Below are 21,825 nucleotides of genomic sequence, written 5' to 3'. Positions count from 1 at the left end.
ACAATGACAGATCATTTTAAAGATAGACCTATATTTTTCAAATTTCTAGTTCCTAATTGTAAAACGGCCACAAAAGGGCAGCTGATATTGGCATCAGCTGTCGTCACGGGTACCAATATTTAAAAAGAAATGCCAGGTATCGGCCCGATACCAATACCTGATACTCGTCCATCCCTAAACTTTATAATAGAAAACAAATACATAAATGATTTTAGTTGAGCCAATAGTTAAGTGATCAACCTTGATGATCACTTTTGCCCTTTTTTGAGTATAATGTAGGCATAACAAATTATTTTCCATGCAAATGGATTTTCAAAGCAAGCACCTTCTTCCATTCATTCATCCAGGGTTCTGTTTTTCAATACACGCCACCACCTCTTTTTAACCTTTATGGACTAGCGTGTGACATGTATTACATATAATGTAAAGAGGAAGTGTGCAGGGTACTTCCTTTCTACCTGCTCATACTTGTGTATATTTTTCTGAAAGTCTCTTTGAATTCCACACCCCTTTGGGCTGATAGAAGTTTTGCAATTTAAATAATAATAATAATAATAATAATAATAATAATAATAATAATAATAATAATAATAATAATAATTATTATTATTATTATTATTATTATTATTATTATTATTATTATTATTATTATTAAATAAAACAGCAATCATACCCTGAAAAAAAAATAACTGAAGATTATTAAAAAACAGTCTAATACTTCCCTGGATATTTCCCAGTGAGCAGTGTTGCACAAGTCAGGCTTTAACCATGTCCTAATATAAACGGATCAATGAAAGATAGCAGGAACGGCTAAGTGGCAATAAAAAATAACTTAAGGACATGATGGGAATAAACAGTAAATGCATTTTAAAAGGCTACTAAAAGCTACAAGTGGTGCCTGCTCGGTCTTCCCATGTTGCATCTTAGGACGATGTATGGAATGTGGCTATAGCTACAATTACCACTGATATCATATGTTTTTTATTACGCTACCTAATAATTACAGATTTCACTTTGCAGGTTACCGCCAGGGATGAAATTGTTGCAGCTGATGCGGTCAATAGCGAACATCCCTTTAGATAGTCATGATATAGGATGATAACACTGCACTCACATTACCTCCTCTCAGTCTGTGTGGTGGATGATGGGAGCGGATCGTGACCCCCTTTCACGCCATCTGAGTCGCAAATCTACAGTCAGATCAACATGAAGTCAACTTCACGCTTTTAAATAAAGCAGAGGAGGAAGTGCACTAAAGAATGCTCAACTTCTTGATTTTGATGCCAGACTTGCACGCTATATCGAGAAACAAAACAAGAGCATGAAATATACAGTAAGAAATAGTGTAATAGATGCATAAAGGATGAGTTTGGTTTAATCTCAAACCAAACTCAAAAGCACGTCACCTCAATATTTTGCTCAGAGCAAGGCCAAGCAAAAATCATAAACCCTCAATCTTTTCGGTGTCAACGTGAAAAAGGGCAGACGAGCGTTTTGAGGAAGTCATTGTCGCTTGACATATTTTGCACACCACAAGCGTGCGTCCTGTGAAACAGGAAGAGATGACTGACATTTGAACCCAGAAAGGATGAGTGTCGTCATCATTCGAACTTAACACTTCCACGACTTAGGTGGCGGGCCGTCAGTGCGATTGTATCATGATCTTAGCGGTTTTCTCTTCAGGTGAAGCTGTGAATATCATTTTAAAGGCTTAACTGCAATCACAGTCAAAAGTCTCTTCCGTTTTCCTACCAAGCATTATTTCTCTCAGTGTAATCAAAGTCCACATTCCTAATCACTTGGCCAAAGCGGCCCCAAAACTTCAATGTCGAGGGCGTTCACGGTAGTAAAAAGCTGCCTCATCAGTTCGTCGGTCTAAAAAAAGAGATTGATTGCAGGAAATATAAAACCAACGCTCTTTATTGATCCTCTGCAACACTGTTACATTAGATCCAGTTGCACCTCTGCATTGCTGCTCAACCTTTTGACACCGGCCTGGTCTGCTGGCGATGCTTTTAGATAAAGTAAACGTGTATTAATGTGATGGTCTAATGGTCAAATTCAGTCCAAAGCACCCACACTCACTCCCTACACAAGCCCCCACCCCATTGGAGTCACACTGCGGACAGTGAACTGGACCCCTTCCAAAAGCTGTTAAGTCGATTGCACTGCACTACTCTCTCTTTTTCTGTCATGCCTTGGAAAGTATGTCTCCTATTTTGCCCCAGCAGTTTACAAACATCAGTCTAAATAATCCTCTCCCCTAAGACACATGAACGCCTCCATCCCACTGCACCTGAGAGTGAAAGATTTTAAAATACTGCAGAACTTTTGACGGAAAAAGGTTTGCTAAAGCAATCTTGTTAAAATGATGCCTTTTCTCATATTGGTGTTTTTAAAAATTTTAAAAGATTGTGTCTCGAAAAGTCTGCTAACAACTTTTCCCTTTAAATTAAAATAATGCTTCATACATTACCATCGTGACATAATGAACAACTGAACTGCATCATACTGACAAATGTTTCTGACGTATCATTTTAGCTACATTAGGCAGGATAGTAATCATTGACTGACAGCAGAGATGCCTAATCTTTTTTTTTCCGTCAGTACAGGAATCCATCTCCCTTAATTTATCTGCATGGCTTAGTATCAAAGAGCCTACAGACCGGTACCGGGCTGCGGACTTGTAGTTGGGCATCACTGACCTATAGTATATTCTGCTATGTGCATTACTTGCATTGTTGCACTTTTTTTTTTCCCATTTTCTTTGTATTCCTACCTGTTGTAAGTTAAAAATTATTTGTTTACTGCTTTAGATTGAATTTTAAAACCTTTTAAACTAAATTTAGCGTTGCAGTGTTTAAATGTGTTTTGGGTGTTGTTTGCAGGCTTGATCCTCTGCATGTTAAATCAGTATGAGAAAAACACATATCTTGAAGTTATCGATAATCTGTGAAATGAAAATGCTTTATACATTATGTTGTATATGTCAATGTTATGGTAGAATGTTATATAGTTTGTAAGTTAAGGTTTTAGAGAGGAACGAAATTTCTGATTTGGGTCTTAAGTTGCAAAGCTTGGGAAACTGTGTAAATGTCTCATCTTTAAACCACTGCTCTAGAAGTTCAACATGAGACTTCCAGTAATGTCTGGTGCAGTTTCAGTTCTGTGATTTTTTTTTTATTTCTTTTTTTTTTTGTGTGTGTGTGTGGGGCGACCTAATATGATTTTTGTGTACACTTGATTAGATTTTGAATGTATGAGTCGTGTCAAAGACACATTTCCATCAACTTCTGGCATTAGACGAATCAAATTGTTGTCTCTCTTTCTATTTCCACAACATTGTGGCGTTTTAGAGCAGCTACATAATCAGCCAATCTCTTGCACCAGTGAACACAAAGCAGGAAGCAAGGTAAATGAAACTCTTTCTATGGCACTGTGGATATTAATAACCAAGTTCCTCTTAAAAAGAAAAAATAAACACAATCTGAAAGCGTTGCTGAGTTAAAGCTATTGTTTCCATCGTGGCCTTCTTCGTACTATTGATAGAACACACCTCCATTGTTTGATATGTATTTGCCATGACATCAACATGGCGCGCTGGCAGAGCACTACTACTTCCTGTGTATCTTGAAAGACACTTTGTGGCAGACTGTGTGCGTGTTATTTGAAGGTTCAGTGTGAAATGGCATGACGCGTGCTATTGTAGCTATAAGAAGAAGAAGTGTGCATGGATGTGGTGCCTACACTGTCCTCCTTGTGGTGACAGGATGAGCAGATGTCCCTCTGCGACTTTGTGTGTGTTGGGGGCGTGGCTGACAGGCAAAAAAGATGGAAAGAAACTAACCCTCGACTTCATGACTGCATCTATTATGCTGATTTTGAAGGCTGCTTTTACTATGGCTGTCATTCTGCCTTGTCCACTTTCAGAGGAAAACACAACGGCCGCCTTTGCTTCCGCCTTGTTTATACTCATAAAATGACAAACTAGTTTTTATCTTAAAGTGCTGATTTGTGTGAAGAAATCAATTTGTTTACTCTCAGTGAGATGGGACTGACTATTTTGTTTTTGTTTTTTTTAAGTCCCGCAAAGGGGGAATTCAGGACTTCTTGTCCATTATGATAGCAGAGGACTCAAATTGCTGTCATTATTTGAAGAAACTGAATTCTTCTCCTCTGTGTCTCTTTTGTTGACTTTCTCACAGGCAGTTTGTTTCCCCTCCTTTTGCCAGAGAAATGTTGACAAAAGTGAAGAGGATGGACACGCTATTCCTTATAAAAACTAAAATTAAAAATAGTTAAACAACAAAATGAAGTCCAAAAATCATTAGGATTTTAAACACTACAGCAATGTGCAATTTCTGGAGAAACTGCGTGTGACATTTCAAAGCTGAATGCTAATATTTGAATGCTTTTTCGAAATGCTTTATTATAACAACCCATAATACTCATAATGGATGAATTGGACAATAATTATTATATGAAATTGAAGTTGTCCTACAATGTTCTCCAAGCAGGATTTGAACCCAGGTACGCCATATACCAGTCCTTTGCATTATCCTCTGGACAATTGTTGCCGCAGAAAAATTATAATAATAATTATATTGAATACTGCAGTTTAATAAAAGTGCTGAGTATCAATTTTGAATATAGAACGGAATAATATAGAAAAAAAATAAAAAATAAGAACTGCTATTAGAGTAATAAAGAATCCTAATAACATAAGTTTAACTTTCATGATAGGATTTAAGCAAATACTACTGAGGCAATGACATATTGTTTCATCATTACTTTTTTTGTTCAGGAGAAAAGTAATGATGAACCCGTCCTAATTTGCCTCTGTTATTAAAATCATTATTTTGCCGCACAACAGCTTTTGTGCCAATGCAATTAATTAAGCATTAAGCATCTTCCCAATGTCTTAATATTATTCATCAGCTGTGCACCTTCTGACCTACATATAACATGAGCTCGTGTGCTAACAATGGTGCTGCGCAAATTGTCTTATTTATGAATGTATTCTGTGGAGATGTGACCACGCTGCATCGTCCGTACGTCCTACCGAGTGCTTTGAAATGAATTTCAGTGCAAACGTTAAGATGCCCCTCCTTTGCTAATGTTTGTTTGGTGCAGACAGACGGTGCAGCAGTGAAATGCATCTGCTCCAGCTGCTCTGTCCGCTCGCTGCTTTGCGAGTGACATCTTTGCATGGGAAAGAGGCAAGCGGCTGCATAATAGAGGCCCCTGTGCATTAGCCTGATAATCTATTATTCTTACAAAAAAAAGAAGAAGTATTTTTACATTGGTCTCCGGGCAGGATGTTTTGTGCCCTTTAGATTTGCAGCTATTTGCAGGTGCTGATGTGTTCTCTTTCAATGGCTCTGAATGGCCTCGAGTGCACTTCTCCTGTGTAATGGCAACTTGAACAATGAGAAGGACTGCCACTGCACGGCCTAATGGTCTAATGTATGTATGCGGGACAATATTGAGAGGGACTTTGTGACTGCAGACGATGGAGTCTTTTTCCAAAAATACTGAGGTTAAGAGGTATTTAGTGGAAACATACTGATTCCACCTGTCTTCATTTTAAAAGACTTGTGGAGGAATGGGAAGTTTCAGACACGGCGTCATAGTGAGAGCTGTTAACTAATAATGAGCTAAATTAAAATGCTAACCTGAAAAACCTGACCACAACCGAATTCACACATTCAGAGTTCCTTAATGAAAAAGAAAGTGCACCAGTCGCTCTCAGTTTCCTTCCCGTGCAACATTGCTAATTAATGACTGAAAACTATTCGTGCTGTTTTAGTAGTCACGGTGATAATAGGACGAACCATTAGAGCTGAAGTTTATTTCCCCGGAGTGTGCCTCACTTTTACTGCACACTACAGCTACAAGGCATCACCGATACTCGGCACAGAGCGCACGAATATTTGCAAAGAGCAAACAATAATGGACGGTGATGATTGCCGGCAAAACTTCAAGTAACACCTGACAGGTGCCTTTAGGGAGTTGAAACACTCAAATGAAGTGCTCGCTTGGCCTCTAATAGTCATGTAACTTTCTGAGAAGTGGCCATCGAGTGAGTCAAGTGTGAAAACACGCAGCTTACAGTAATGTTGTTTGTGAATTAACATGTTTACAATTAGGAAATGAATGAGTAGGCATCTACGATCTAATTATAGCAAAAAGGAACACCATTTCTATCCAATAGATCAACATGAAATAAGAGCTGCAAACACAAAATGTTATTGCAACTGACAGGTATATATTTATATGATATATATATATATTCTAGCGATATTACCACTGGTACTTTTGATTTAAAAAAAAAAATGACACAATGCATGAAATTAATGCCAATTTTTTTTATCCTTCCAATTGCTAATTTCTAATTGCTGATCATAAAACGCCAATACTGGAATTGGCTGCAGTTGCGAGCACCAATACCTTAAACTAATGTCTGGTATCAGCCTGATAGCAATACCTGGTATCGGTGCTCGCCCATCACTACTCTAGTGTACATGAAATAATCACTACCCAAGTACAGTCCATTTGAACTTTTTAAACACTTTTTAAAGTTCAGTTTAGTATGTTATTGTATTTATTTTTCATAGATTAAAATTCCTACTTAACTGAAATGGACCATACTTGTGCATTTAAAACAGATGGTGGGACATGTCGTGGTCATCTACATTCTTCATTTATTTAATGTCATGAATGTGTGTATTTTCACCAAAATTGAATGGGAAAATAACTAATCATGGATTGCTATCAAAAACTCTTAAAAGGAAGTTGAAACCACTGATTGTGGAACAAAAATAGAAACATAACTAGAGCCTCATCTTAAATTTGAGTAACACATACAACAGTGATAATCGTTCAACTCTACATCATTATGTCACTCCAAGCTTTGCATTAATCATACTGATGTCTTTTTCACCTTTCGTGAGTCAGGTCAAAATGGCATTTTGCGGCTTAAAACGTTCACGTCAACCACAATGAATAGCACGTAGCGCGGGTGGGAGAGTGCGGCTCAATGTAAATTAAATGTCCCGTCCTTTGAGTGGCCTGGCTTATGTAAGTGACTGCTGCTGCTGCTGATGCTGTTGTTGTGTCTCTATCACTGCATGCTCCGTCTTCCATCCCCTACATCTTTTCTCCCTACAGCATCTATCTGAAAGCCCCAGGTCTCGCTCTCTCGCACACTAGCCCCATCCTAAATTAGAGTGCATGGGGGGTGGGCGATTGGGGGGGGTGGCGGGGGTTGTACCTGACTCCAGCATCCCTCATTGTCCGTACCACCTTGAAAACAACACCCCAATTCATTTCATTGTCTTCATATTAGCACATCACCTTTAATGCGCGCAAAAGACGTGTAAACCAAAGGTGGCAGCTCATTTTTGTTGTTGTACTTGTCTTTCAAAATAAGGATTAGGAGCCAAATCCCGCTGCTCTTTTTTTGTCCACGCATGTTCAGCTCATCTTGTCTTATCCATCCCCGCCTCCATCCACCGCACCAGCAGCGCAAGGCTTTTTGCACGGACTCCTTGACTGTGTCATAGTGCTTTTTTTTTAAGACAATTGGGCCTCACAATAGAGAGACAGGAGAGATGGGGGAGGAGGAGGGCCGGTGATGAAATGCGACAAAGGTGGCAAACTGGGTTGAATCCCGTCACTGTTGTGCGGTAATGACACACAAGGTGGCTGTAAAGGGGGCATCTTTGCTTACTCAAACACCTCACAGTTAACACCGAAACAAAAGATGTGATGACACCAGGCATTATTTCATCGCCTCCTTCGCTCATACATTGTCTGGTGGCAGGATTGTGTGCATGCCTCCACACACTCGACTTGTGCGTGCACTTGCAAACATGCGCACCCATTATACGGCCAGAAAGAGGACGTGGCCGAGGCTGTACGTTGAAGACGTAAAGCAAAGGCTCTTACCTCCAACATTTCAGCTGCGCTCCACCCGGTCTCGTTTCATCCTCTTCCTCTCTGCCGACTCCCTCCCCTTCTCTCCCCATGGCAGCATTTTTCTGCTATCTATCTCCACGCTCGGGCTCGCTCACCTCCTCCTCCTCCTCCACTTCGATTAGTTCCTCCTGTCTGCTGCACTCTTCCTCTGTCCCAAAATAAAATTTAAAAAAAAGGTAAACAATAACACACACTTCCCAATTTGTCTGCCTTTTTTCTATTCGCTATGTCAAGAGGCAGGTTGATGTGTGCTGTCTTCCTCCCTCTCCCGCTCTTGTGCTGATTCTATTCCATTCACATCATACTAAGCCAACCCCCTCTTTCTCCTCTCTCTCTCTCTCTCTCTCTCTCTCTCTAACACACACACACACACACATGCACATGCACAAACACACAGCTTATCCCCAGTCTCCTCCCCCCTCCTGGTCTCCTTGACAGAGAGGCAGCAGTGGTCAGCTGGAGCCAAAAAAAACGAGCTCATAAATGCAAATACGTGGTTGGTGAGATGTGTATGTATTAAAATGAAGAAAAAGATTGACACGGTGATGTAATGTTGTGTCATATCCTGCATTCAGCAACACTTTTTTTTTTTTTTTCCCTCACACTGCTTATTTATGGAACTAATCATACTGACACGTTACCAACATTTCATTTAAATCTCGATTGCTTCTACTAAAATTGTTTTCACAGGATTATTTCAGCTTAAAATCTTCGGGGTGGGAACAATAAGCCACATTTGTTTATATTGTTGCAAATTGGTTTTTTTTTTTTTTTTTTGCTTGTTAAAAATGTCAAATTTAAGAGATGATCAAGATGTTTTCTTATTTTATTAGTCATTATGATATATAAACAAAATGATGGCATCAGCATCAGGTGGGTATTTATGAACTAAGGTGCTGAACTGTGCGCACAAAGGCCCATTCTAGTTTTCTGTGACATTTCTGGACAGACCTGATAAAGGCTAAAATGGGGCAGAGTTGAAAATAGTGTGCGTTTGTGTGTGAGAAAGAGACTGTTTGTTAGGAGCTACCTCTGTGTACTCCCCAAACGTAGAGGCTGACATCAGTACAAACAATCAAACTGCTTGAGGCCAATTAGCGCATTGTGTCCGGACAACGTATTTTCTTGGCATCCAAGTTTGTAGCTATAGCTTCCTGAAGAGAGAGAAAAAAAACACCTGTTAAGCTTAAATAAAACCTTTAACAATATTCCATTGAATAGGGGGGCACAGTGTCCAACACCCACCCCCTTCTCTTCCTTAATTACTGTACGCAGTCCCACCCTGGTCACACCATATGGCTGTTGTGTGCTAGCAGGTCAGCAGTGCTGGTCAAGCTCCGAGCTGCGTGGGGGGTTAAAGGAGGTTAGGGGGCAGGGAGGGGAGTGTGTGAGGGAGGATGTGTTGTTGGTGCAGTGAGTGTCATGAACAGATAAGAACCATTTTAAAAAATAAAAACACAGGCATGCGTTGATAGGAGCCAAAAAGTTTTCAAACCATCATACCGTAGTACGAGTTTGATGTCAGTAGTAGCTTCAATCTGAAACAAAAAACATGTAAATAATTCACATTTATTAATGTAATTGATTTCTGGTTGCATTATTGCCACCTGCAACTGCAATACAATTTTCATTGCTGAAAAAACTATAATAGCATTTTTAGAATTGACAATGGATATCGCATTGTAATTCCTGAACGCTCAATTATGTCGTGAATACATCCATCCATCCATCCATTTTCTTAGCTGCTTTTCCTGTCGTGAATACTGTCTAACGCGAGATGATACATTATTAAGTTCCTACATAGGAAATTTTTACATAAAATTCAGACATTTTTTCCCCTTTAAAAATTTTTAGAAAAAAAGAAGAGTGTGGCGGCACGGTGGAGGACTCAGGTTTGAGTCCAGGCTCCGGCCTTCCTGGGTGGAGTTTGCATGCTGTGCCTGTGTGGGTCTTCTCCGGGCACTCCGGTCTTCTCCCACATTCCAAAGACATGCATGGCAGGTTAATTGGGCGTTCCGAACTGTCCCTCGGTGGGCTTGTGCGTGTGGATGGTTGTTCGTCTCTGTGTGCCCTGCGATTGGCTGGCAACCAGTTCAGGGTGTACCCCACCTACTGCCCATAGCCAACTGAGATAGGCTCCAGCACCCCCCGCGACCCTTGTGAGGAGTAAGTGGTTCAGAAAATGGATGGATGGTTGGATGGATAGAAGAAGAAAACTGATCAATAAGGCTGCCAAAAGACTTTCAACAATACTGGAGGAACTGAAGGATTTTATTTTGGCAATTACTTGTACAGTATTCATAATTTAGTACGTCACACCAATTTTGATGCGAAGAATCTTCATCTGGGCTACAGGCTTAGGTGACAAGACCTATCTGAAATATCCCAACACGTGGGAAATATATTATTGTCCGATGAAATGTAAAATGTTATAAAAAAAAAAAAACATCCAAAAAGTATGTTAACACTGTTCATCAGCTAAAGACCACTGTTCATAATTATCTTCTTAACTATTGGTAGCCTTAGTTAAGAAGATAATTATGAACAGTTCCAAACCGTTGTCATTGTTGGCATGCAGAAAACCAACTTGTTTCTACTAAAGTCAGGAAAAGCCTACTCGAAAATTAGAACTTTATTTCTCAATTACTTTGGCAGGCGTGTGTGCTGACTCCCATTTAAAATGGGTTTGAATGTGCTCGGCTGAATCTGAACAGTCTCATCCTCACTTGTGCAACCAAATTACTTCAGTTATTGACTTTTTTCAATTGAGCTGTCCAGTTTATAGGTTACAATAATGGTAGAAAAAGGCTTGAAATGAACCGTCTTTGAGTCTCATCTTTTACTGCAAATCTCTGACATTTGAACAGGGATGTGCAGTGTCAATTAGAACTGACCCTGATTGTCTTTGTGTTTCAATTCCGTTCTTGTATTGGAGCTTATTAGATTGTTGAAATCTTTATTAAAAAAAAAAAAAAAAAAAAAAAAAAAGGCCTCAACTGAGTGTTTTTCCTGATGAGGACGTTTGCAAATAGTTTAACAGAAAATGGCTGATTACTAATCCTGAATGGATCCCCAAAAGAAGCAAAATATAATCTGGCAGCTGTAAGAAAAGATACAGTGCCTTTATTGGACATGAGTAGCTACATCCTATTACTGTATTGCATAGACTACGAGACGACACGCGAGCCTCGACCATGCAGACATCATTATGAAAGGAACACTTTAAACCTCACTTTTGTAAAAAGGAGGTGGGGTTACATTTAAATTGGAACAAAATATCGAACCACTAAACGATATATAATGGTTTTACAAAACAGGTTCATTGGTAACCTGAAGTCATTCACAGGAGGAAATGAGGCCGGGCTGCTTGACAAAAATACTTATTAGACGAACATTTATACTTCTAGATAATGAGTCGTGTGACGTTTACCTGTTCGCTGTTAAATTTGATTGTAATATATCTCTTAGAAGTCACGGAAGCCACATTATGCGTAAGGTTTGTAGTGTGGCAAATACCCCATGTAAACACGCTACAAAAATTAAGAAAAATGCTGACACCTGGTGGTGATTAAGCAGAGGGCGACGCGTAAATCATAGTTGGTGTATTAGTGCCACCAGGTGGTCACTTGTCACACTGCGATTACAAACACGACGTGACTGATCCATTTATTCTGACAAAATATCACGCAAACTCACTCACCGTTCAAATGACGCTTTCTTTCATTTTTCTCCCCACAGATATCCAAATGAAAACATTTGTTAAAACATAACGAAGTTTAAAATGGCAAAACACGTTAGACTTTCAACTTGTTTCTATCAAACAATTGTGTTCCACTTGGATATACCAGTACTGACACTTCAAGAGTAAATTCCACATCCTTTCTGACAAGCATAAAGCACACACTAATATATCACGTTTCTTTTCCTAGTGTGCAGTTACTTTACAGTATGTTTAAAAAATATAGACAACTGTACACAAAATGTACATTAATTTTTAACAGTTCAACATGGCTTGTATGTTGGGTATACAATCAAATCCGGTATGGAGTCCCAAAACATGGATGTGATTGATCTCATTGTACATCAAAGTGGATGATAGATCAAGATGAAAAACACCAGCATTAGAGATGCATAAAACTCTTCAATATAAGGATAATCGTTTTGTAAAATTAATAAATGAATTAATGAGAAAATTTATTGTTTTCCATTATTAAATTGTAATATATTGTCTAATGGATTGTTTTCCATTATTAAATTAAATATATTGTCTATCCTGGTACATTTAAATTCAGACAATGAAATCTGCTTTAATAGTTTTCTAACTTTCTGAGGAGTTTGGTGACTCAGATCATGAAGTGAAGGTAACAGATTTCAATCGTCAACTTGAGAGGGACATTTGAGCAGCATCAGAATTACCATTAAAATACACATACATCAATTTAAAAACGTATGACAGGAGGATGTTTACTACACAAAAAGTGTGGAGACGATTTAGGCCCTAAAGACCTTGAGAAAAGTTCATGGAGAAAGATAAACACTACATACACTAATACATTTCATTTTGGAGGAGAGTCATTGTAGATGTAGAAATATCCAAAAATGCTCCTACGTTAAATGGTGAGCATGTTTGTAAATTGCCGTACATTATTTAACACTCTTCGTGAATTGCACTCAGTTTAAGTTTGGGCAAGTTGATCATGTACACAAGAGGGAGTGTGGTAGGTTTTGCTGATGTAATTGTTCACTAGTCTCTTTTAGAGTCCCAATGTACAGTATCAAACAGATATTCCCAATAAAAGCTTATGCAGTTTTGTTTTGTTTGTTTTTTTACTTGTCCTGGGGTTGAAAAAAAAAAGGCTTCTGTTTTGCGAAACCATTGTGATCCCAGCTGCATGTCTGCTGTCCAAATGGCCCGAGGAGACTTTTACCACTTGCCCCTCTTGCTCCAGTCCTTTGGAGTGAAATGAAGACATTTTGGATCTATGCGCGTGTGTCTCTTCTGCATGGCTCTTTCATGTCCATCCACAATGTCTTCTGACAGAGTCAAGATGTACTGGCCCTTCAATAGGAGGAACACAAATAGGAAAAAGAATGGCACTTATAAACGGGACAGGAAAAAGTTTGGTAACAACGTTCACATGGCATTTTAAAAGTATGAATATTAAATCATTTTATGGCCAAATATAAGAGGATTAAAAACTTAAAATTTAAAAAAATATTCTATTTTTTTTTAAATTATATTTTTACCTGGTACTTAATTCAAATAAGATTGACCACTCACCTTATAATAGTTGATCAAGTTGAGGTACTGCAGTGTTGAAATGACATCTTCTTTCTTGACACTTGTGATTTCACTGATCTCACTGAGGTAAAGTTAAAAAAAAACAAAAAAAAAAGACAGAAAAAGTCAATTGTGAAACAATCAAAATTAAAAGAACCAAATGTCAACGCTCATATACTTGATGGTTATCTGTGGCCTCTCGCCATTGTCGGGTTTAAGATCCATTAGAATCTCAAGGATGGTCTGCGACCAGTAGGAGCGATAAGACAACAGGCCGAGGTCCGAGAGGGGCTTCTCCGGCGTGCCCGTCTTTCCTTCAACCTTGGACAGCTCGTAACCTGATGGACAGATGATGAGGTAACATTTTGGATGACGTGCCCATTTGCTCAACAACCTCTAACGTGTACTCACTAAACTCAATGAGTAGCTTCCCGTAGCCTCTCCGCTGATAAGGAGGCAATGTCAGGATACAGGCTACATTATAATCCTCAGTTGACTCTTTTTCCTGAAAAAGAAATTAGAACTGTTAGGAGTGTGATATATCGCTATCGCGATAAATCGTGATACATTGTCTCCCAATAGATTTTAGATACGCCTACGCCAAGTATCTATATTTGAAGTTAATATACAGCCTCTATAATGGCTCCATTACTACTTATTGAGCAATTACTTGGCAGGCCACAAGAGTGAGTGTCAGAAGAGTGGCGTAGAAATGTACGGAAGTCTTCAGGCAAAGAAGACTCATGAGCTTATTTTACTTGTGTAAGACATTTATCTGTACAGCAACTGACTCCGTTTTGTATACTGTTCTATGAAAAATGTGTATTATATTTAAACGTTTAAAGCATATTTTATGTTTCAACTTTTTGAAGCACACAATTTCTGAGGAATATTAATTTGATTTAATTGGATTACTTTTGCAATGTTACGCAAAAAAATTGTGTCAGTTTATAAAATGAAACAACTGACTATGCGACTGACTGACATGTTGCATGACAATAGTGTTTAAGAAAAACAAATTTGTGAACAGAAGACATCAGTTTTAATATTGAGTTTCAGTGATGGCACAAAAAAGAAACTATTTTCTCATTGAAAAAACATCAGTTTATGTCTTGAGCAGTTTTATCGTAGATTATCGTGGATTTATTACCTGACCAATATATCGATAATCGCGGTATCATCATATCATGAGATAATCGTTAATGTGAGCCTTGTATCGCATATCGTATCGTATCATGAGGTACCCAGAGGTTCCCACCCCTTGTGTGTATGCAGTTGCAAATGGACTGCACATGAACATACGTACCTTCGAGAAGTATCCCACTATGTGGAAGCCTTTGGAGTCGTATTCCGTCATTACGTAGAAGAGGAAAGGGTCCGTGTCGTAGTACAGGGTTTTGTGGTCCAGGAAACACTTTGCAAGTAAACACAAGTTCTGGGAATAATTCTATTTAAAAAAAAGAAATAAATGACTCAGCAATATCAAAAATGAAGTTGAAGGGTACAGATGAAAAGTCCAAACTAACTTTGTTTTTTCTGCCATCAATCTCAAAGAACGAGATGGTTCCTTTGCGGTAGATCTCGTTGCCTGGAGGATGTCTGAGGTTACATTTTGTCTGATCAAAGACACAGACAACAAAAAATCAAGACTCAACCAGCATGAATTGCAGCACTTTTGTGAAGACGTTTCGTTTACCAAATGTCTCTGCAGACACTTGAGACTTTTGAGGTACTTGAGGCAGAATTCACAGAGGTAGAGGATGGGCAGCGACGTAAGTTCCTGTGGGTACGGGGAAAAGTACCACGGCTTGAGCCGGTGACGACCGAGTTCTATGCACTCGATGTTTTTCATTCGGGTGACGATGTCGTCGTGGCTGCGGTCCGACACCAGGCTGCCTGTCATGCGGGGTGCAGACGGGATGCCATCAGAACTGTCCTGTGAATCCTGGGAAGAAAAAAAACACGGACAAAAGACACAAGCTTTTGGGGACATTTAAAAAATAAATCAAAAGCTGATTCATCAAATCAAATACTCATATTTAGATTTCTTTGCACAACATGTAGAATCACAGTGGTTGTACATGTTGCCAGAAAGACTAGACTTGGACCCAATGGGGCACAGCATCATTCGGCAGCAACACACAAATTTCAATAAGAGGAAATCAAACAGACCTCTGGTGGTGGTAGAAAGACACTGGCACTTTGAGGCTTGTTATACTGCAAAACCTTTATCATCTAGCAGAGAAGAGACACACAAAAACACGGGCTTTTGGAAACTAAAGGGGAATGTAATGATTTGTATTTGACACTCTCAACACTTTGGTTACTGGGGCGGATGGAGATCAGTTTATCAATCGAACATTGTTGGGGAATATTCAAGAAGGGTCATCAGGAGCGGGTCTTCGTTGCAGATGGTGAGTATGGTTGTTAGTGACATCACATTGTCGTCAGCGGATTGTTTACATGATCCCAACATGAGACGAGCACCACCAGATAATTTGGAAGTCTTGATTTGGAGATTGGTGACTATCACAGTGGATGTTAGCTTCATCATGAAAGCCAAAACAACTCTTATACTCTGCCGCCACCTGCTGGTTGTTTTTGTAATTACTACCATTTTTTTCACCCATTCTCTGCAGTTGAGAGACTGCATCAAAGCCTTCTGTATGCTCTAGCATAAAAAAAAACAAACCAAAAAAACAAATAAATATTTGAGGCAATACTTTTAAAATAGAATGTATTTATACGTTTTTGGGAGCATAATGAGTTAATCATGTATTAACGCAGATTAATCACGCAATTAATTTTGACCGCAGATGATTCATTAGCTGACAGGTTGTGTTTGAGCAATTAACATAACTACATGCATTAAAGTAAAACATTTAATAAATGTTTGCATATGACATTCAGAATATTTACTCATGTCAAACTATTGGGGTCATTTTTTTTTTACCATTTAAAATTGTGCAAGTAATTAATTGATAAGAAAAAGAGGAGAATGAGGGTGTGCAGTGGATCGAAAAATGTTGATGACGTCCTCATAACATTAAATGTTGAAACAATTAACACATAACAGGTGCTCTTTAACTTTGGCGGGCAATGTTGATAAAAAGCCTTTTTAATGAAGTGATTAATCAAAATTCTAAGATGTGATTAATCTGATTAAAAAATATAATCATTTGACAGCTCTAATGAAAATGTAATCAGGCTCGAACTCCATACCTCGTCAGTGGGTCCACAATTAGCTTTCCTCTTCCTGCCGGGCTGAGAGGTGATGATCCGTCGAGCAGTTCCATTCTTCAGAAATAACAACAGTGTTATTTATGCAAATGAAGTCTTTGAAAAAGAGTTACACAAGATGGATTGATCATTACTGTCGTGAGGGAAGAAATCTGGTCATGGTCTTCTCGGGTCTTGAAGGTGTTCGTTTCTCTGGCAGCGGGGTAAACAGCTGCCGGAGAAGCCTCGGTTGAAGTCGGCAGGGAGGGCACCGGGGGGGCCGGCGGCACCTGCGGTACCAGAGGGACCGGCTCCACTTTCCTCTTCTGCAGTGAACAAGAGTTGTTACGACAGTCGGCTTAATTTTTTTCAAACAGCTGGCGACACAATGAGACGTTGGGCCCTTTAAGTTGGCATCAAGGTGGAGAACCTGCAGTTTGTGTGAGCTGAGAATGAGTCTGACTCATGGCCACAGCTTATTCAATCAAGTAGCTTAATTAGGTTTGGTTGTCTTTGGGTTATTCAATGGAAAGTGCACCTTATTAAAATCTGGTATTAAGACACGATAAGCACAGGTCAGGTACACTGGAAAAGGGATTACAATGTACGCCAAAAATGTATCTTCTCTAAAATGTCACATACATCATTTATGTTATTCACCCAAGCGGCTTTTGTGCATGTGATTATAATAAAACTCAAGAATCTTTGAATATAGGCTCACACAACAAAAAAAGAACCAGTGTTTGCTAGGGATAGACCTATAATCGGCCAATAAATGGTCAATCTAAAACCATTTTAATCTCAGGGTACTATTTATTTAAAATGTCAGTTAACTTTGCAAAAGATGCTACTGAACCTGGGAATCTTCTGAACCTTTTGTTTTTGTTCAACATTAAAACAAAGTAATGTAAAAGTTTAAAATTTCAGGTATTTTTAAAGTTACTATAGCGCTATGGATTTACATGTTTAAGCTTCCATTTAAGTTTTTAAGACGTACTGATTGCTTTGGGAGCTCCCTGAATATTTTGTTAGAAATTTAAAAGGATTGTCTATTTTCTAAGATTAAAAAAAACAAGACATTTTGAAAAGTCTGAAAAAATGTTCAATAAACATGCTGAAGTAAGACATTACAAAGCTTTAAGACATTACTAAGTCTAGACTAACATTTGTATTTAAAAAAATTTTGACGCCAATATTCACCCTTTACTGAAAATGAATATCGGCTCCAAATATGAGTTATCGGCCTCATACCGTACTAATAATCGGCATCTGATCGGCCCTGAAAAAACAAAACAAAATCAGTCTCTCTCTAGTGTTTACTAGTATCTTATTTTAATTAAGTAGACATTTTCAGTGACTTGTTGACTCAACATCACTTACAAGGTCAACTTATAAAAACATAAAATATAAATATGAAGTCGTTCAACCCCTGGTGCATACACCAACCTAGATGATCACCTCGGCTGTTTTCATCAGTGTAGCCTGACCATGTACAGTCTAACGCATGTTAACACCAGGCGTAAACAAGGTCTTTTGCTTTTGGGTAATGGGTAAATTCAAGTTGTACCGGAGTGGGGAGGGATTTGCCTCTGGAAGGAGCTGTGGCAGATTGTAGGTTGAGATCTAGACTCTTCCTCTGAAGTGAACAGAAAGGAAGAGAAGCAGGTGGGGTTAACTGACATTCGTGTGGGCCTTGAGTTCACTACGCAGATGGACTCTGCACACAAAGTCCAACAGGCAGCTCTTTTTTTTTTTTTTTAAACCAGCAATACAGCATTAAAAACAGTTTTTGGCAAAGGCAGGAAACAATGGCCTTTCATTCAAACAAAACATCTGACTCAGATAGCAATTATAGCGATACAGCAAGTATAACAAAGTAGCTGCAATGTAGTAACTGAATGTAGTGCGATGACAGAACTCATAATAATTCACAAAATTGAAGGAGAGATTTAACCTAGTTATGAGGATTTACTTTTAGGTCATTTCTAACAACACCTCCTGAAGTCAATTTTAGAGAAGGAAATAATCGATTAATGGAAAAAGGGAAAAAGAAAAACTATCACTTGTGAACTGAGACTGCAAATAGCCACTGCACCTATTTTACTGTAGACTAAAAACCACTTGAGTTTTATATAAAAAGATTAAACATGAAATCAACATTTCAGCTTTCTCAGCTTAAAAAATAGCACCACTTTTTAACCATACATCAACACCTAATATTAATGAACAAAAGTATTGAAAATCTGACAGGTGAGCTTTGTTGACTAGGTATATCTCATTGAAGAAACAATAAATGGCACTTAAATGTCAAATATATGACAAAGTTGTTAGACTATTATAAACAACACCCAAAGGTTTACAGTAGTAGTAGTCATCATCATAATACTAATACTAATAATAATATTATTGTTATTATTATGATTATTATTATTATTATTATTATTATTTAAAAGTCCTAATATTATGACAGGAAAACTAATAAAGTGACACTAGAGAAAATACAAAAACAAAAACAAAACAAAAAATCCCCAAAAAACAAATCACAAGGAAAAAAATATAACAGTTATAATAAGTAATGGTAAAAATATTTTATAATTTATGACAATAAAGTCAAAATATAAGAAATAAATGTAACGTTATAGGAAAAAAAGTTAAAATGTATCAATGTTACTTTCTTAAAATAACTGCTTACGTCATTTTTGTCTTCTTGGAAAACACTGAAAAATGAAAAAATTACTGAATATAATTAATAATTAAATATAAAGAATTTTGGATGATCTGTTCACCTAAAGATGTAGGCAATTTTGGCAGAGGTGACCAGCATTCTGAGGGGATGATTAAGGTAAAAAAAAGAATTTGTTAAAAAAAAAATATATATAGCTGATTATTTTAGAAAGATAACAATAAGCAAAACGTTTAGGAAGAAACTTTATTTAAATGATGATTCAATTCAAAAGTACTCAAAATCAAAATAATCTTGAATAAATAAATAAATAAATAAATAAATAAAGTAAAATTCAACTAAACTGTATTTGGCCAGTGAATCATTTGAGTACCACGAGAGGGAGCCCGAGGACCACCAGTGGTACTCTGATCACATTCTGACAATCACCTTAGGGTCGTTTAAAAACTGAATGGCCTAAATTTGAGCTGCAAATGCACGCTTAAAAATATTGATGGGAAATATTTTAGGTTCTAATTATGAAAATATATCCACTCACCACTTCTCGTTCAGGTGAACTGGGGCGGGAGCCTGGAAGACCATTCTTGGTTGGAGTTTTTGCTTCTTTTTTCGGGAACTGGAGTTTCTTCATGTCCAGCCTGTCTGCTGTGACCCACTCATCCAGACGTTTGTTGACTGTCAACAAATATTTGATACAATTTAGCCATCTCAGCGGTTTGAGACAGTAACAAAGATGTGCCAAAATATACTCACAGTCAATGTAGTGAACATAGTAGAGCTTTCTCCCGGAGACTTCCTTCACACTTAAAATCTCAGCCAATGCTAGACAATAATAAAGACATTTGAATACAAACATAATAATAATTTAATAAGCGTTGTTCCTACAAAAATAAAATAAAGCAGTTGCAAAGCAAAGTTGTTGTTTTTTTTTTCAATCAAATGAATAGAAATAAAAACGGAATATTAAGATTTTGGCAGAGTTTTTCCTTGTTTTTTGTAGCTACATAGTAAATACAGTCAAACACGGACATACATTAAATTTAGACAGTGACAGAAACTTTTGAAAAAGTAAAGTATAACGGAATCTGCCCATTTCATGATGGGAAACCAGGACTGTATGCTAAATAATTCAAACTTGGAGTGGATGCCGCGAGTGCCAAGATTACTGTGATGCTGTCACTCAAGTAGACGTGTATCCGATGCTTAAGATGTAAAATTCCCCTCTAACTAGAAAAATCAAGATGAAATACCAACACAAATAACACAGACCAAACGTCATACGATATCGATTACTTGCAATTCATATATTTATATGCAATATCAATACTACCTTGTCATGACTATTTTTTTAAATAGAATGCCAGTTAGAGTCGGCTAATTGAGACAGAAACACGTTTAGGATGTACCGATTCTGTGAGTGTTATTACGGATTTGTAACAACAGGCCGGGGTGTCTTAAAAACAACTGAGGTTCGCTGGTTAGCATTAGCTCGTATAGCATTCAGAAAAACAAGCGAACAATGCTTACGCCACTCGTCTTCGTGTTCCTGGTTCTTACGTAGAACGGGAAGGCGGCAGCCCTCGACAATCTCAACCTGTCGGTAGAAATGCGTTCATTTTACACCTGGAGAGTGGGCAACTACTGAAAAATAACAGTACATCACTAAGATACTCACCGATGATCCGCTGTCGGCCATTTTCGTCATCCTTGCGAGCTGGAGCGGGGTGTTGTGGGAAAATGCCGGTCTACGTCAAAGGTAAATAAACCAATCAAGAAATACTCTGATAGCGTTTGCGGTGAGCGGAAGTCGGTAAACGAAATAGGAAATGACATGATTCTATAACAAATATGTGAGTTGCTGTGGCAAAATATAGTAGCTGGAGTGATGCCATTTACTGAAAACTTTTACTTCAAATAATTAAAAAATAATTACATAAAAAAAATCAGTAGTTCTATTACTTTTTACATTATTAAATGTTTCTCCAGCTAAGACTTACATTATACATTAATATAGGCATACAAAAGGGTATACTCTAGGCCTTAAATACTTGGTTACATTCCCGAAGTGGTTAAATTGTAGTATTACAAGAAGAGATTAGAATAAAGTCCAAATACAAATAAATAAAGTCATCATATTAAAAGTAATAAAATATGACAAAATTGCGATATTAAGGGAAGAACGAAAAAAAATAGAAAGATAGAGAACATAAAGGTATCATATTACATGAAAAATATTTATAATTTATGAGAACAAAGTAAAAATGATATTAGTTAAAAGTTGAGAATTTTAGGGGGAGTGGGGGGGCTGGGGACAGTAGTAGTACCGTAGTAAGGATTCAGTTAATTTTTGCACACAAAAGGTAAATAAAAGTTGTACCTAAATAAACGTTAAAAAAAAGCAGTTCTTAAAGATTAAATGCAAATGTTTAATTATTGAAATAATTAACTTTTATCATAATCATATCATCATCATAAATTAAAATAGATGCATAAATAAATTGAAATTATTTAAATATAACTGAACTGTACTTGAGTAAAGACCAGACATAGGCATAGTCGGAGTCGGAGAATCACTGTTATAGGCTAATATAGGGGCAGCAAGTGGATCCTGTTGTTCACTATGTACCTTCTGCCATCTAGTGGAAGAGCGTTCAATTGTTCT

At 37.8% G+C, this 21,825-nt stretch overlaps 2 protein-coding genes across 3 annotated transcripts in view; both read right to left on the bottom strand.

Annotated features, from left to right (window-relative positions):
* sipa1 (signal-induced proliferation-associated 1) overlaps positions 1-8,264 on the bottom strand; it is a 30,299-nt gene extending 22,035 nt beyond the window's left edge. The window contains exon 1 of the mRNA XM_077504026.1: positions 7,951-8,264. The gene's annotated coding sequence lies outside the window, so the exon portion shown is untranslated. The remainder of the gene's footprint in view (positions 1-7,950) is intronic.
* A 3,369-nt stretch (positions 8,265-11,633) lies between these two features.
* LOC144006546 (histone acetyltransferase KAT5) lies at positions 11,634-20,941 on the bottom strand. Of its 2 annotated transcripts, XM_077505438.1 has the most exons (15): positions 20,839-20,939; positions 20,691-20,757; positions 19,917-19,985; positions 19,702-19,838; positions 18,048-18,116; positions 16,636-16,806; positions 16,484-16,558; positions 15,434-15,496; positions 14,958-15,206; positions 14,788-14,877; positions 14,568-14,708; positions 13,673-13,766; positions 13,440-13,599; positions 13,262-13,343; positions 11,634-13,039 (listed from the first exon to the last, which is right to left on the bottom strand). In XM_077505438.1, exons 1-15 carry the CDS (start codon positions 20,866-20,868, stop codon positions 12,905-12,907), a joined length of 1,632 nt encoding a protein of 543 aa, XP_077361564.1. In that variant the 5' UTR covers positions 20,869-20,939; the 3' UTR covers positions 11,634-12,904. The 2 variants fall into 2 exon arrangements, with proteins under 2 accessions (XP_077361564.1, XP_077361565.1); XM_077505439.1 differs by lacking the exon at positions 18,048-18,116 and having other exon boundaries at positions 20,839-20,941.
* Positions 20,942-21,825: the final 884 nt, after the last annotated feature.

Source organism: Festucalex cinctus, chromosome 18 (assembly GCF_051991245.1).
Source record: "Festucalex cinctus isolate MCC-2025b chromosome 18, RoL_Fcin_1.0, whole genome shotgun sequence".
NCBI classification, from domain to species: Eukaryota; Metazoa; Chordata; class Actinopteri; order Syngnathiformes; family Syngnathidae; genus Festucalex; species Festucalex cinctus.
The sequence above is the reverse complement of the archived record's forward strand: the minus strand, read 5'-3'. Positions and strand labels throughout refer to the sequence as shown.